General features: G+C 41.5%; 2 protein-coding genes across 5 annotated transcripts; one reads left to right on the top strand and one right to left on the bottom strand.

The window, feature by feature from the left end:
• Positions 1–111: 111 nt before the first annotated feature.
• Positions 112–2,061, top strand: LOC116932028 (ras-related GTP-binding protein A). The gene is made up of 7 exons (XM_032939733.2): positions 112–495; positions 643–742; positions 809–1,098; positions 1,157–1,252; positions 1,313–1,527; positions 1,598–1,713; positions 1,783–2,061. Exons 1-7 carry the CDS (start codon positions 484–486, stop codon positions 1,878–1,880), a joined length of 927 nt encoding a protein of 308 aa, XP_032795624.1. The 5' UTR covers positions 112–483; the 3' UTR covers positions 1,881–2,061.
• On the bottom strand, positions 2,046–15,457 carry LOC116932023 (serine/threonine-protein kinase 24). Of its 4 annotated transcripts, none has more exons than XM_045179849.1 (10): positions 15,026–15,457; positions 6,658–7,211; positions 5,697–5,921; positions 5,425–5,590; positions 5,043–5,200; positions 4,684–4,869; positions 4,404–4,549; positions 3,491–4,196; positions 3,221–3,411; positions 2,046–3,125 (listed from the first exon to the last, which is right to left on the bottom strand). In XM_045179849.1, the coding sequence occupies exons 2-10, from the start codon at positions 7,180–7,182 to the stop codon at positions 3,113–3,115; spliced, it is 2,316 nt and encodes a 771-aa protein (XP_045035784.1). In that variant the 5' UTR covers positions 7,183–7,211; positions 15,026–15,457; the 3' UTR covers positions 2,046–3,112. The 4 variants fall into 4 exon arrangements, with proteins under 4 accessions (XP_045035784.1, XP_045035783.1, XP_045035785.1 ...); XM_045179848.1 differs by lacking the exon at positions 15,026–15,457 and adding an exon at positions 9,797–10,194; XM_045179850.1 differs by lacking the exon at positions 6,658–7,211 and having other exon boundaries at positions 15,026–15,451.
• Positions 15,458–15,529: the final 72 nt, after the last annotated feature.

Below are 15,529 nucleotides of genomic sequence, written 5' to 3'. Positions count from 1 at the left end.
GATCTCCTATTGCAAGATCGGGTTTACCAGTGGAAAACACAACTGACCTAACATATGCTCGGAGCTGTGGCCGCCACGTGAATTTAACGTTGAAGTCGTGAGTCGTGACGAACTTCGGTCGAAAAAAAAAAATTTTGGTTTATCTAATTCGTTCACATCGTCATTATCGACTGTATTTATATATGTACAATGGGTCGCCCACGCCTAATACGGCATAATAAATTTGATCTGTGGTCCTCCGTTTAAAAGTTGTTGATTCTCAGTTTACGGATGTCTCGAGTTGTTCGATATCGCGCATAGAATCTCGAATTCTCGATTGTCTTGTGTCGAGAAGAGGGGGCGGTTCAGTTTGACCCGCTCTTCTTTTCCTGTTTTGTTTATTGTCAGCAGACGACTCCATCGTCTTTCAATTTTCTGACTTGGAGTTGGAGGACGGAGATTGATTTATTCTTGAAGAAATTTCGTTAAAAAAGCATTATCAAAATGAAAAAAAAGGTGAGGAAATTTTTGACTGAATTAATATCGAGATCCGAGGAATGGATTGGTAATCTGTCGGCATGGTGTTAGTTAACACAAATTCACGCCCACTTGAGTGTGACTCATACAAGGAATAGGTAATGCATTAATTTTATTTTGATGTAGGTACTTTTAATGGGTAAAAGTGGTTCTGGGAAAACCAGCATGAGGTCCATCATATTTGCCAATTATATTGCCAGAGACACTAGAAGACTTGGTGCTACAAGTAAGTTGTGGTGTGAAAATTGCCTCACTGTGATTGCAAGGACTGATGAAACATCTCTATTTGTAGTTGATGTGGAACATTCTCATGTCCGTTTCCTGGGCAACCTAGTCCTCAATCTGTGGGATTGCGGAGGCCAAGAGGCATTCATGGAGAACTATTTTGCCAGCCAGAGAGATAACATTTTCCGGAATGTTGAAGTCCTCATCTATGTTTTTGATGTTGAATCACGAGAACTTGAGAAGGACATGCACTATTACCAAAGCTGTCTAGAAGCCATTCTCCAAAATTCCCCTGAAGCCAAGATATTTTGTCTCATCCATAAAATGGATTTAGTCCAGGAGGATCAACGGGATTTGGTATTGCCCAATAAATCAATCCAAAGTCTAGAATGATACCATTTATTTTATTGAATAGATATTTCGTGAGCGTGAAGAAAACCTCCAGCGTCTATCGAAACCTCTCGATTGCACCTGCTTCCGGACATCAATTTGGGATGAGACGCTCTACAAAGTATTTCATTATTCCCCTGGCAATGTTCCAGTTACTAGCATTGCCTTTTATGCTTGACAGGCATGGTCATCTATCGTCTACATGTTAATCCCGAATGTCAAAGAACTCGAATGTAGTCTGACAAATTTTGCTGATATCATCGATGCGGATGAAGTATTACTATTCGAGCGAGCAACTTTTCTTGTGATATCGCATACAGAACGCCGTCCACACAGAGATCCTCATCGATTCGAGAAGGTGTCGAATATTATCAAGCAATTCAAATTGAGCTGCAGGTGACTATTTCGTTAGTTATTTATTATCGCGTTTGGAAAGTTCACATTCGTATCATTTTTATTTCAATAGTAAACTGCAGGCCCAATTTCAGTCCATGGAAGTGAGAAATTCCAATTTCGCAGCTTTCATCGATGTCTTCACATCGAATACTTACGTCATGGTCGTAACGTCCGACTCGACCATTCGTGAGTTTGGTTTTTTGCAAGGTTTTTTTTTTAGAAATTTGAAAACTAATTTATCCTTATTTATGTTAGCCTCTGCCGCAACACTGATGAACATGAAAAATGCTCGGAAACACTTTGAGAAATTAGAAAAATTGAGCGAAAGTCAGTCTTCGATGGGAGTCCGTTAATTGAAACCCGAAAAGATGTAAATGCATCCAATTCATTCAACCATCAAAGAAAGGGGAGGGGGGGGGAGAGAAAGATTAAAAGCAAGAAAACCTTGCCACTCATCCTGCATCAACTGTTTTCTTTTGGTAACTTTTGCATCTTTGAAAGAAAAAAGAAAATAGAACTGAAACATTCAGTGTATATTTTTGGAGTTGTTGAAATTTTGTATTAGTTTAAATCATTTTATGGATGGGAGAGGAGGAGGGAAGTGTGTGGTATGAAAAAAAAAAAACTTTCACTGCATTTTCTTTAAATTTTCCTTTTGCTCCTTTCTATTTGCAAAAAAAAAAATGGGTAAAGGGGAGAAAGGTCTGTACAAAAAAATCCTAAGATATTACACAAACACAAATGTAGAGGCGAGCGAAACTAAAAAAACCACGAAACAGAAATGGAGCTTGGGAGGGATCTGAACGGAATTTTGAAGTTTTTTTTGTTTTCAGTAAACATGTTGGAAGAATCAAAAGGACTCGTAACAAGGTTCTTACAACACACACTAATAAAGACTCTGATTTTTCAACTGTATAAACCTGGCTCAAAAATCTTATTCGTTTCCATCCCAAAGACTTCCTGGTAGCAGCAGAAAATGCACGTCTACCATTTTGTTTTTTTCTTTCTTAGTTTTGTGACTTTTCCGTTTGCATCCCATTAAAAACAATTTTTAATATTAACCATTAAAAAAAAATGGGAGATTGGGGGAGGGGAGGTCCACAATGTATATAACACAATCACACTAGGACTCTTCTTCCTTATTTTTATTAATTATAAATTGATTTTGTAGATTTAAAAAAAATAATAATAATAAGTCCCTCTCCTTTTCCCCATAATTTCTCTCTACGGCACACACGTACATACACACACATACTCGATCTCTCTTTCTGGGAGCTGGTTGACCGGAAGGAACCTACTCCGGATGTAATAACAGGAGCTATAGGGAGAGTAAAGGGAGGAATGGGGAGTGGGGAGGGGAGGGAGGGAAATGATTAACAATAGTTATATCAGCTATTCTTCTTTTCTTTTCTTTCTTTCTTTCTTCGTCTTGTTTCATTACATCGTAAAACAAAGACAGGAGGAGGAGAGAACGTTGCCCGTGGTTTTGGTGATGATGGCGTCGCTATCGGGTTCGACAAAACAAAACATTTCTTGCTCGGTAAGTACGATCTGCTATCAGGTCATGTCACCCATTACTACTTCTTTAGGATGAATCTCTGCACGACGACGATTGTTCAAACAGAAAATGTTCAAGACATTTAGAAACGTTCAAAATCTACGGTGATAAGTCTCTATCGAAATTGGTGTGTACCTAATCATTCGATCGACGACAGTTCTGACGCGAGACTCGGTCATGTTGGGCACCATCTTAGCCAACAAATCTCTGACAAAGAGCTCTGTGACGCCGGGACTCGATCGCTCCGCCATTTCAAAGGCATGCAGCAGTTCATCCAGTGGGCTTTTACCGTTGCTACCAGTGCCGCCACGATACCTCTTCGATAGCTATTTAAATGAGAGAACAATTCCAAAGAAATTATGATCACTTTTTCATCGATGAATTGATTGTTTCAGTCTTATTTACGTCAACGAGGAGGGGTGATATGACGGTAGGTATGGCACTCTTTGGCCGCGAATTGTTCTGATGCTGCTGCTGCTGCTGCTGCGAGGATCTGTGAGGTTTGCTTGTGTCCGGTTCGTCGTTGTTACGCCGGTTGAGATCCTTCACGGGTGGAGGCGGAGCCTGTTGTTTGTCGCTGCGGCTTCGCTGTTGCTGGTGGTGATGCTCAGGGCGGCTATCTCTTTCTCTGCTGTCTCGGTCTCGCTCCGGCTCATCGAATCTCCGAATACCGACGTCGCCAGCCCTTGAAGGACTCGCCTGTAACCTTTTATTATTCTGGTCTGCTTGTTGCTGCTGATGTTTGCTAGGACTCAACGACAGCTCTTTGGGCGGCGATTTAGATAATTCGGCATCAGATCGAGACAGGTTCCGATCGCCCGAGGAGGAATTGGTGGTGGTGGTGGCAGTGGTGGCGACGGAGGCAGCTGCAACAACCGTCACTGAATTCCCGTTCATCGGACTCTTGACCGTCGTCGACGATGGCGGGGAACGTGACTGCTGCTCCAGAGACGACGACGATGACACTTTAGTGGTAGACTCCTTGTTATCGCCTCCTTTTTCATTGTCACTCCAGTCGGATGGATAGCCACTGCGAGCCACGATCGACTCGATACTGGTGACCGTGTTGATCCAAGGATCGCTGGCGTCGTTGTCCGTATGAGAGCCCTCCCTAATTATGTGTTTCATAAAGAAATTTAAGGAAAAAAAAAAAAAAAAAAACATGCAGCAACAACAACAACAAAAAAAAAGGAAAAAAAAAAAAAAAACATTTTTGAATAATGTAACGATTTTGTAGAAGACTCTTTTTTTTGTATGGTGTGTAACGTACAACACACTTAAGAAAGCAAAGAGAAGTACAAGAAACAAGTTTTTATACGAGTCTGAATTGTCGGAATCGGTGCCACTGTCGCCACTGTGCACCATCCGCCATTTTTTGAAGCGGTCAATCAGGTCGATCAAGTAGGGATTCTTTTTGGCCTTGCGGATGAAAGGCGTTTTCAGCAGCTCCTTGGCCGTTGGCCTCTGTTTACACCAATCAATCGCATAGCAACAAACAATCAAAACAAAACAAAAAAAAACAAAGAAAAACATTATTGAATTTGAAAAGGAAAAACAAGCCTTTCTTTGTTTGCTGACGTGTAGCTGTGATGACTTACATTTTCGGGATCTTTGTTGAGACAAGCTTCGACAAACTCTTTAAATTGCTTCGAGTAATTGCCTGTCAATTGAGGCGGATTATTCTTGGGGATGAGGAAGAGGACGCGCATCGGGTGCAAGTCAGAATTGGGTGGCTCCCCTTTGGCAAGTTCAATAGCCGTAATTCCCAATGACCATATGTCCGCCTATTTGTAGAAACACACAAAAAAAAAAAAAAACACACGCAAAAATGTGTGATAATTTAATTCGATAAACGACACACATGTTCAGGCAACTGGATAAAACTAGTTCATTCCGTTTATGTGTCACTTGAGGGTAGAAACGAAAATTATATCGCCCCATCGCATTGTCGCCTTACTTTTGAATCGTAGGCTGATTGCTTGATGACTTCGGGTGCCATCCAGAAGGGCGTGCCCACAAAGGTGTTGCGCTTGCTGGTCGTGTTCGTGAGCTGGCCGGCAACGCCGAAATCAGCCAATTTGACGTCGCCTTGTTCGCTGAGCAACACGTTGGCAGCTGGTGGTGATTGAAAGAGAAAACGGGGAGGATAAAGAAAAATAATAATAATACTAATGATGATGATGACGTAAAGAAGAAAGAAAAACAAAATCCGAAATGGCCAGTGGCCAAGGTCATAATTTATTTTTTTTTTTCTTTCTTTCCTTGTTCTTCTTCTCGGAATGGGATGGAAACAAGAAAAGAGGATTTTTTGTTTGTTGTTGTTGTTTGTTTTCTTTTACCTTTAATGTCGCGATGGAGTTTGCGTTCGGAGTGAAGGTACTCCAAGCCCTTGAGCACTTCGCGGAGGATGATGGCGATTTGCATTTCGTCGAAATTGCCGGCCTTCATCAGGTCGAGGGCCGAACCGCCGCCCAGGTACTCCATAATGATCCACAGTTTCGTCTCCTACGGGGGAAAACAAATCAGATTTTTGATTTTTTTTTAAATTTATTTTGAAAACGGCAACAACAAAATGATGAGGGGGCAAATCAAATTGAATATTCCTTTTTACTTTGAGGTAGGATCCGTAATAACGAGTGACGTAAGGGCTGTCGCACTGCGACAACACCATGATCTCTTGTTGAATGTCTTCGATTTCATCTTCGGCTTCCTCCAGGTCGATGATTTTAATAGCCACAATCTGCTGCGTCCGGTTGTCGATGCCTTTAAACACTTCGCCGAACGAGCCCTTGCCGATGCGCTCCTGTTTCGTGAAGATCAATTCAGGATCCACTTTCTAGATATTAGAATAACAACACGAAATATTAAGCATGTTTTTTTTGTTTTGTTTTGTTTAGGTCATTTGAATAAACTCTCAATCGTTCACACATTTCCTAAAATTCAGACAGACAATAAAAGAGAGAGAGAAAGATCGTGACGTCATAACGGGATGGCTTTTTATGGCTAAGGCCACATGATAATCGAGTACCAAAAATATTTGACACACTTGTGTTGTTTTGTTATTCTGGCAAAAAAGAAAAAAAAACTAACGGTGAAAACACGGTTATAACTCTTCTGACCAACGTCCAAAAAGGTCGCCCGTAGGGGAGAAAACACATTTTTTTAAGCGGTAGCCGTTGAAGTTGTACTTAAAAAGAAAAAACTCGTGAAAAAGCCAACAAAAAACAAACATATCAGGATTCTAATCAAACGACTTGCAACCGGATCAAATGTGACAAAAGAATAAATAAATAAAAACAAACATTAGACTAATAATCATTACGCCCATGAAACGTTAAACCCTAACCTTTTCTCTTTTTTCTTTCGAAAAAAAAAACCAAAAAAAGAAAACTAAAACAAAAAACACGACAATTCGTCAGGTGACATTCACGGACTGGTCGTCAACAATTTCTGCTCGTTTGAAATTGGCACACACCGGCAATAACTCTTTCTGTTCTCCTCTATTTTTAACCCCCCACACCTTTTATTTTGTTTGTTTTGATTTGTGTGTTGGTTTTTTTTTTGTTTTTTACCATCCGGGACGTTAAGCCGCTGTTGATGGTAGTCGTGCTGATTGCACGCGACGGTGGACGCTGTTGATTGGATCGTTGCTGTAATGAAGGATGTTGGATCAAGGCCGGCGGAAGACTGTTGCGATGTTGCTGATGCCGATGTTTGCTACTGCTGTTGATATTGTTCGACCCACTAACAGCGTTGCTGGCGTTATTGCGACTGCTGGGCGAAGCCACCGGAAGGTGGGCACCGGCCACGACCGGCATCGAAACGGCTGGCCTCATCCCGCCGCTCAATCCACCTGCGTACGCATCCAAGTGACCCGTCGATCCGCCATACGAGTGCTTCAATTTGTAGCCTTTGGGCACGACCGGCTCCGATTTCGGAGACGACGACGACTTCGATCCCAATCCGCCCCAGAAAGCGGACAGCGGACGAGGCCGGTCGCCCAACAGGCTACTGCCGCTACGATTTCCGCTGCTCGTCGTGCTGCTGCTACTGCTTCCCAACGATTTGTCGCGTTTCATTTCGCCAATGATGCCCATGTCTCACGGCGATGATTCCATACAAGATTCTTTTTGTTGTTGTTGTTGTTGATGTTGAGGATTTTTTAAACATAAAACAAAAGGAAAATTTGACAATATTCAAATTGATGAATGGGAAAATACGTTAGTCCCCCGGCCGATTTAATAAAAAAAAAGAGAGGAATGCAATTGATGATCCTTTTTTTTTAGGGGGGATTTGATTCAGTCGATTGATCTTTCACGAAGTAAAAAAAAAAGGTAAAAATAGAAGAATTCGTCGTGCGCGTTGTGTGTGTGTGTGTTTAATTTCCGTTGTTTTGTTGCCTATTTTTTTTTTCTTTTTGCTGGATGATTGCTCTTCTCGTTTTCCCTTGGCCCTCCGCTCATTAAAAATGAAGCGCTCACAGCGATCGCTCCGCTCGTTGCACAACAAACGAGGAGATCAGACACGGCCAGATGATGGAAAAAATTTCTTTCTCGGCTGTTTGACCGTCGACGTGGCGACAGCAGCCGGCCGTGTCCGAACGGATCTTTTCTTTAGTTAAGTCGTTCACACGAACTCAAGACCACTTGTACATGAAACAAGAGAAGAAAATGGGGGCTGAAAAATGCACAGCGGCGGACGGACTAGTCAAATGTGTGCGCGAGAGAGGGGGAAGGGGGCATACGGACGTGACAACTCACACATCATTTCCTTCTTCTTCCCTTCTCCTTTCAAGAAACAAAACAAACGAAATGCACAGGAAAAACTCAAACAGCCTGTAAGGCAAAACGAAACGGTGCAGACACACGGCACAAAATGAACGAGAGAAATGCACACGGCCATTATAATAAATCTCCCACCACACACCATTTTTTTCTCTCTCTCTCTCTCTCGTGACTCACGAATGTTTGAGGTGCCCAGGAAGAGAGGCCAAGCACTTTTAGGGCCCACCCAAAAAAAAAAAAAAACAATGTCATAGAAAAGAAAAAAAAAATTACATACAATACTTTTTCGTGCTGGAAAGTTATCCTATAGGGAACCTTGCACTACTTTACCTGAGTTACTAAACAACAAGTGGGGGGAGAGAGGTGGGCGGAAGGTGGTAAAAGACCTTGATGACAGATACGTGTGTGTTTTCGGCCGTTTAACAAACGTTTGAAATGAAACACATCTGTCAAGGTGATGGCCATGAATGATAAGCTATCCACACACACGCACAAAAACATCAAATGGAAATCTTTAATGCTTTTTCCGCTTCGATTCAAACTGACCTCAATTCACCTGGGGACATTTCGACTTTGCCAAAACGATGAATAACACAAAAATAAAAGAAGAGACCCCCGTATGGTTTCGATACTATTCTCTCCCTGGATAATTTCACCCACCTGAGAAATGAGGTGACCAAATCCTCAGACAACAACAAAAAACAAACAAAACTATTATTTACCCATCACTTTTTTTTTTTTTTTGTGCGTGTGTTTGTTGTTCACAGTTTTCTTTTGTTTTTGTTTTTCGATACAATTCTTTGCCCTGTTAATCTGGTTCCGTTTTCCTGGAATTCTTTCCAACCAGGAAAGCGGATGTAAACGATGTGTGTGCTATGCAGCCAACAGGGGGAAAAAATAAAAACAAAAAACAATAACGGCGCAACAACTTGATATCGCCCAGACAACGGCACGGCGCAAGGTCGAAAAGCCAAACAACAAACGGGAAGAACGCCAGACCTAAAAGGCGAAGCATCACGAAAGAGAAAAGAAGTGGAGAGAATAGAAAGTTACACAATTCTCGTTCTTCTTCTTCTTCTTCTTCTTATTCATCTTGAAACTATTTTCTCTTTTCCTTTCTTTCTCTCTCGTCTTCGTTCGGCGAAATTGAACGATTTGATGCAAAGAGCTAAACGAGCAAAACTGCATTTAAAAATAAGAATTTAGACATCTTTCAAAGAGAAACGAAGAAGTAAAGATATCTCACGCGTTCCCAATGATTCGCATCGCGGCCTTCAATACTAACCGATCGTTACGTCTGACGAAAAATGGTGAAATTGGTATTTTAATTTCCTTTCTTTTTTCCTTTTTTTTTTTTGCACAACTCAACGTGACTGGGCGGCGAGAGAGTTCACGATCGTCAATTGTTTTTCAAAGCATGTTTCTAGGACATGTAACTAAACATTTCTCTTTTTTTCCCCCCCCCCCTCTCTCCCCCCTTCTATTATTTTATGATTATCTTAACAATTGACGAATAACTAATTAAACATTCCTGGAATGATTTCAAATGGGGGGAGATATGTAAACGGGGGGAAGTTAAAGAGACACTCTCCCCCCCCCACCCTCTTTTTTTTTTCGGTTCTTTGTCGGGTACCTGAAAATAACCCACCTGTAGATTAGAACCAGAAACACAAGAGGAACACAGAGAAGGGGAATCATTCGGTTGCACCTAGCGGTCGACTTTCAAAACAGGCACACACACACACACACACACAACACACCTTTATTTTACCTTTCGGTTAGTGGAGGGGAGAGATTTCTGACTTTTTTTTTTTTTTTTCCTCACACAACAAAAGCGTACAAAGATCTACGTATTTCATTCCTCTCTTTTCCTTTGAGGCGGTTGACTTTTGCTTTTTTTTTTGTTTGTTTTCAAGCCCCTGCTTACCTTCAAACGAATATGAGTTATAACGAAAAATTTCCGATTACTCGAAGAATACGATTTCAAAGAAAAATACCGAGGCCAAAAAAAAACAAAACAACTCTAACTGAAAGCCTCTCTTTTGTTTTCTTCCCTCTTTTTCGCAATGTCAAACAGTTGCACAAGACACTGAACAGTGGAGGACTGCGTAACACGACAAGACGAAGATGTCGGCGTTCATTTTTCTCTTCCTTTTCCTTTAGCCCATGGCGAATTTCACTTGAATGTTTGGTGAAACGACACACGCACACACACAGTTGCGGCCACCACCGTATACATACACACACCGAACAACTTGCTCTTTAGCTGCTGCTGCTGTTGCTGCTGGTTTGCCAGCAACTTGGTCAATGACTGTGGAAGGTTTGCCTTTTCTGTTCTCTCTCTGCTAGTCTCGGGGTAGTATTTAAAAAAAAAAGCCATCTCTCTCTTTCTCTCTCTCTCTCCTTTTCATTCTCCTCTTTTCCCAACTCCACCTTCACTCAATGTTGTTGTCTGTTATTCTCTCCTTCTTATTCTCTATCCGTCTGGTATACGTACACAACTCTCCGGATGGAGAGAAGAAAGGAAAACGAAGAGAGAGAGAGAGTGGAGGATAAAGGGGAAAAAAAAAAAAATGGTCAGCGCCAAACATAGACTGCTGCACAAATCCATGTTTCCGTCTTCTTCTTTTCTTCCAGGGATTCTCATAAAGAGGCATAAGAACCGTTGGCTCTTCGTGATATGCAACGCATGATATTTGCGTATTGCAAAAAATATATATCTATACATATTTTTTAAACCAAACAAACAAATAAAATGAACGGGACTGGAACATCAATAGCAATTCGACGCATATTCAACTCCATTACTCCCGAGGTTCAATTTTTAAAAAATGATTCCCGTTAGATCGCAATCCTTCTTGGCGCAAGGTATATTCGGTGTAATACCTATCCAACTCTCGTGTGTTTCCACTCGAAAGAGGCGGAGGAGAAGCGAACGGTGCCCGCCCCATTCGAAAGCGTTGAACTCGGCACACCTGAGGCGGATTGGAGGGGCGGACTAAAACACAAAAGACCAAGAAAACATTTTTCTCTCCTCTTTTTTTCCTTCACATTTTGCGCTTTAGAAAAAAAAAATTATAAATACATTTCAATGGTCATATTCTCTGCCTATGATCTTACACGCATAGCTAAACCCAATCGTGTGTGTGTGTGATTCTCGAGACAAGAAAGAAACACACACTGTTGCAGACCAGTCCGGATACAGGATAGCGCATCGGAAATACCATAACATCCGGCTAAATGCCCATATGGGTACGTCTAGCGTTACAAACTGCGTATTTTCCCAGTCTCGCGTAATTGTGTGTGACTCACGTCTGGTGATGTACGGGTTGCAAGGCCCTCTGACATACAAAATAGAGTGAATTTCTTTCGTTACGATCAAGACATACCATGCGAAGGAAAAAAAAAAAGGCAAAATGAATGACGTCAATCTCCGCCATGAGTCACCCATCAGCCGGGAAACAGCAAAACATTACAACAATGGCCCCCATATTTACACATCCGTTTTCTTCCGATTTAAACAATAAGAACTAAAAAAAAAAAAAAACAAAAACTAAAAAAAAAAAAGGAATAAACTCAAGGCTCGGGACGCAACATCGGACGATAAATGATTGCTGAAACAAGAAGAAAACAAAAAGAAAATGATAACCTACACGGAAGCCTCAATCAAACAGCGATTCGCCGAAAAACACGAATTGTGTCACGGTCCACGGTGATTCGATTACAAACAAACTCGGCCGTCACTTGACCGACCCGTATTACTTTTTCCGCATATGGTTTGCATTTGTAATTTAGAAGAAGACTAAAAAAATGTCTAATGCACGACAACCATAATTTCGGAACCATTTTCCTTCTCTTTGAACCCGCACGACGACATTGTTGAAACGATCCAATTAAAGGACGCGAGTGCGTTCGTGTGCCATCAATTCAGGGAATACGCAACCCATTTTAGCCTTTTATTTTTCCGAATTTAAATTTTGTTTTCTTCACTCAATCGCAAACACGCCTGAAGGTGAGCATTCACGAAGAAAGAAAAACGAATCCACGCATAGTTATAGACGCGACCAATAGGTGGTGACACGTACCAACTCACGAAATCGTGCGGACGCGCGCTCGATTTAAAAACCGCAAAATAATACAACCGACAGATGGTCACACCGAGATATTTCCTATCCTCACGTTGAGGGAAAATTGCAAAAAAAAAAAAAGGGAGGAGGGAGGAGAGAACCTCGTTATTACGTTGAACGAACTGTATATCACACGCAAAAATAAAATACATATTTAATTATAAGACAAAAGAAAAGATAAAAATAAAACGTGAAACATCTGTGCCGCAACGGAAAGAACGAGGCGTCACTGCGGGAAACTCCATTAAACAGATTAGAAAGATGGTTGGTATACCAAGTGGAGAAGAGAAAAAAAGGTAATCCAGAAAGTGCCCAATGGGCCATCACATAACCCAAGAGTTTCACGAAATTCTAACAGGACTTCTAACTAGCAGAATCAAAGACACGTCATCAAGATTCTCACTGTCTAGTTTCCGCGCAAATAAAAAAAGTTTCCACCGAAATGCATTCCGTTAACAGTTGTTCATTTTTTTGTTAATCTAGCATCACCTATCCAGCCACAAAGATGTCGTCGCCACTTGTTCCTCTTTTTCTTTTTTCTTCCGCCTGTTCTATCTTAAGAGTTCCACACGAATTTGTTCCGGCGAGTCTGCTAGAACCTCTTAGTCTTTTCAGACGTTTTTCTGACAAATGTTTAGTTTTTTTTTTTTAAGAAAAGAATTAGATCAACATGTCGGAACGATGACTCTATACGGCGTTATTGTGGAAAGTGTCCAATCTGATTGGAAGCGGGTTTCGAAAAATGAAAAAAAAAAGGAACACGAAAATTACGATCTTATCGATCTATCCTTATTTTTGTTTCTTCTTCTTCATTTTTCTTCTTCTAACCCAAATTATTTACGACCGTGGCTGGCGGCGAATATCACGCCATCTGCTGTCTCCCGGTTTCCTTTCCCACTGCAATGCGGTTCTCATCGAATTTTCGAACGCAAATGAAAAAAGGAAAAAGAGGGGTGAAAAAAAAAAATCAACGATAAACAGAAGAATAACAGCAACTAATTTTCCGATCGTCACTTAGTCAACATGAACATTCTTCATTCCAAAGCAAACAAAAACAAAAATCTAAGCCGTATAATGTCGCTAGACGTACTCGCGTCTTATCTCCGTTTCACGTAAATACGGAATTTTCAATGTCGTTATCACACAAGCGAAAGAATGTGGACCGATTCATCTAGAACGAACCAATGCATGGGGAGGGAGAGGGAAGGTAAACAAACAAAAAAAAATCAACCTCACCTCAGAGCGGGATCGATTGTAATCCTCGTAATAGATGAGACGGGAATCCATTTTCAAGCTGAAGGACCGATTTAAAAACACACACACACACAAACATACACAAACCGGTTCGTCTGTGTGCCTATTTTCTTCTTCTTCTTCTTCGACAACCCACCACAATCACGGAAAAGCTGACTTTCGACACGGTCAGGTCACGGGAAGAACAAACAACAACAACGAAACGACGATGACAATCTGCCGAGGTATGTAAGGACGAATCACAATGCCGACATTAGAGCAAACGATAGAGGGGGCAGGGGGGAAATAAATGAGAAAAAACTTGCTTTATTATCACGCTACCATGACAACCATATCGCGGTAGCGAGAGAGCCTTGATGCAATTTCACACCGAGACGAGGACGACTAGAATTCGAACAAGTCCGACTGGGTGGAATTCATCCAAGCGACTGGCCAGGCCAGGAGGATAGAAAAAGAAGGAGAAGAAGAAGCAGCAGCAGCGAGGCATTGACTCCTGTCTGTCCAAGACGCCAGGTGGTCGACTCTTTATTGTGATTGCAGTAACCACACAGTGGAAGAAAGAAAACGAAGAAAGCAAAAAAGGAGGAGAAAAAGGCAGCAAGACAGCCGGCGGGACTACAAATCCAAACTCAGCCACCAAATGGCTAGTAATCCGAACCTGAAAATCCCGATAAATAATCGGGAACGGACGACGAGTGAAGAACCTTGTCGTCGTCTTTTTTCTGCGTCGTACAGAGAGGCAAACGCGACCATTTTAACATCTTTTTATAATGGCTAAAATGTCCAGCGGCTCTTTCAAACTGGTTTTCCTTCTTCTTTCTTTCTCTGTACATGCTGAACATATAATTTCACGTTTGAGAAAATCTTAACGCTGAACGATTCCAAAATCCTTTAGGGCCTCAAGTCTCACAAACATACCTGTCAAATTTTACTGAGGGATACTCGCAGTCGAACGATGACTGGTCCTCATTTTTCTGTTTTTATTTTTGGATTGTCTATAATTAGAGGAACGGGTGGAAGCTGGATGGACACCTAGCGACTGGCATCAGCAATATAATTAAGTCAAAAACCAAAACATGAACGGACTTTTTTTTAACCAAACGCATTTTTGCTTCCGCACAAACGTCATCTAACCATCACATAAAACTGGCAGTATTTTGTCCTCTTCTCGTCTTAATTCTTATGCTAACGCAAAAAAAAAAAAAAAAAAAAAAAACTCGACAATAATACACGGGTGATTAAAAATGAAAAACAAAGAGAGAGAAAATTGCCCCAGCTATTGGAGCACTCTTGTGAGAAGAATCCCACACTGTTGTTTTCGGGAATCCAATGGTTCAGTCCTTCTTTTATGATTTTTTTTTTCTCATGTGTTTCCCACGTTCGTGATGAAGACCACCTGCCGCCTGATTTGTTCCTACTACAATGCCACCCCAAACCCTCCCTTCCTTTTTCCCCATTTGTTTACGCGTGACACAAAAGGGGTTTTGTTAAGATTGAGAGGGGAAGGTTGTGCGGGTTGGCTGAACATCCGCCCGATTGACGAAAGTACGACTGCTAGTCAGGTGACCCGTAGGTCGAGAGCGATAGAATAACCCAGTAGAATTGAACACAACAATAATAACATGTCTACCCTGCCACTCGCATTGAAGTCAGCCACTACTGTTTCAGCGTTTGCCATAAGGCAGCAGCAGATATATATATGCATATATATTTTCACAGCATGCAAGGTCTGGCAATCTATATGGTTTGCATACAAAGTATCAAGATTGGTTTACCTCTTTGTAATGATCCATTGATGAGAACATTCTTGACTGGTTTGACGAGCCAACTGCTTGCTGACCAGCATGAGGCAAGGTCATCCAGGGAACAGAAAAATTTCTATAGTCCTTTGTAGGCCTCTCGACAACACCCCACTAAGCAGCTGAAAACTGTCAAAGTTCACTTTTATCTTTTTATTTTTCTATTCACGATCGTGAAGGTTATCGCGAGCAGACTAGCTATGCCTTAAAACGTTGTAACTCTGTGTTACGTCACATGCACTTCGAGTCCTACAAATCAAACCATGAGTTCTAATGCGAAAAATGCCTGCACATGTCTTTTGAATTAATTAGCGAAAAATTTTGATTGAGCCTCACGTCAATCTATGTCGGAACGCCATGATAGATTCCCACTAGGAGACGACACTCAGGTGGAATAGAAATAAGAATATAATATAAAAACAGCGTTGCCTGATAAATTGCGACGCACTAGCGGACATAAGAAACCCCACAACAACAGCA

Source organism: Daphnia magna, linkage group LG10, assembly GCF_020631705.1.
Source record: "Daphnia magna isolate NIES linkage group LG10, ASM2063170v1.1, whole genome shotgun sequence".
NCBI classification, from domain to species: Eukaryota; Metazoa; Arthropoda; class Branchiopoda; order Diplostraca; family Daphniidae; genus Daphnia; species Daphnia magna.
This window is presented reverse-complemented; position numbering and strand designations above follow the sequence as displayed.

Bases quoted from the DNA above. Each gene is read 5' to 3' on its own strand.
- LOC116932028 (XM_032939733.2), top strand. The intron at 1,099-1,156 runs GTATTGCCCAAT...TTTATTGAATAG, and splicing joins AGGAGGATCAACGGGATTTG to ATATTTCGTGAGCGTGAAGA. The intron at 1,714-1,782 runs GTGAGTTTGGTT...TATTTATGTTAG, and splicing joins AACGTCCGACTCGACCATTC to CCTCTGCCGCAACACTGATG.
- LOC116932023 (XM_045179849.1), bottom strand. From the start codon at position 7,182: ATGGGCATCATTGGCGAAATGAAACGCGACAAATCGTTGGGAAGCAGT. The intron at 5,201-5,424 runs GTAAAAGAAAAC...AATCACCACCAG, and splicing joins ACTCCATCGCGACATTAAAG to CTGCCAACGTGTTGCTCAGC. The intron at 3,412-3,490 runs GTAAATAAGACT...TCATTTAAATAG, and splicing joins TATCACCCCTCCTCGTTGAC to CTATCGAAGAGGTATCGTGG.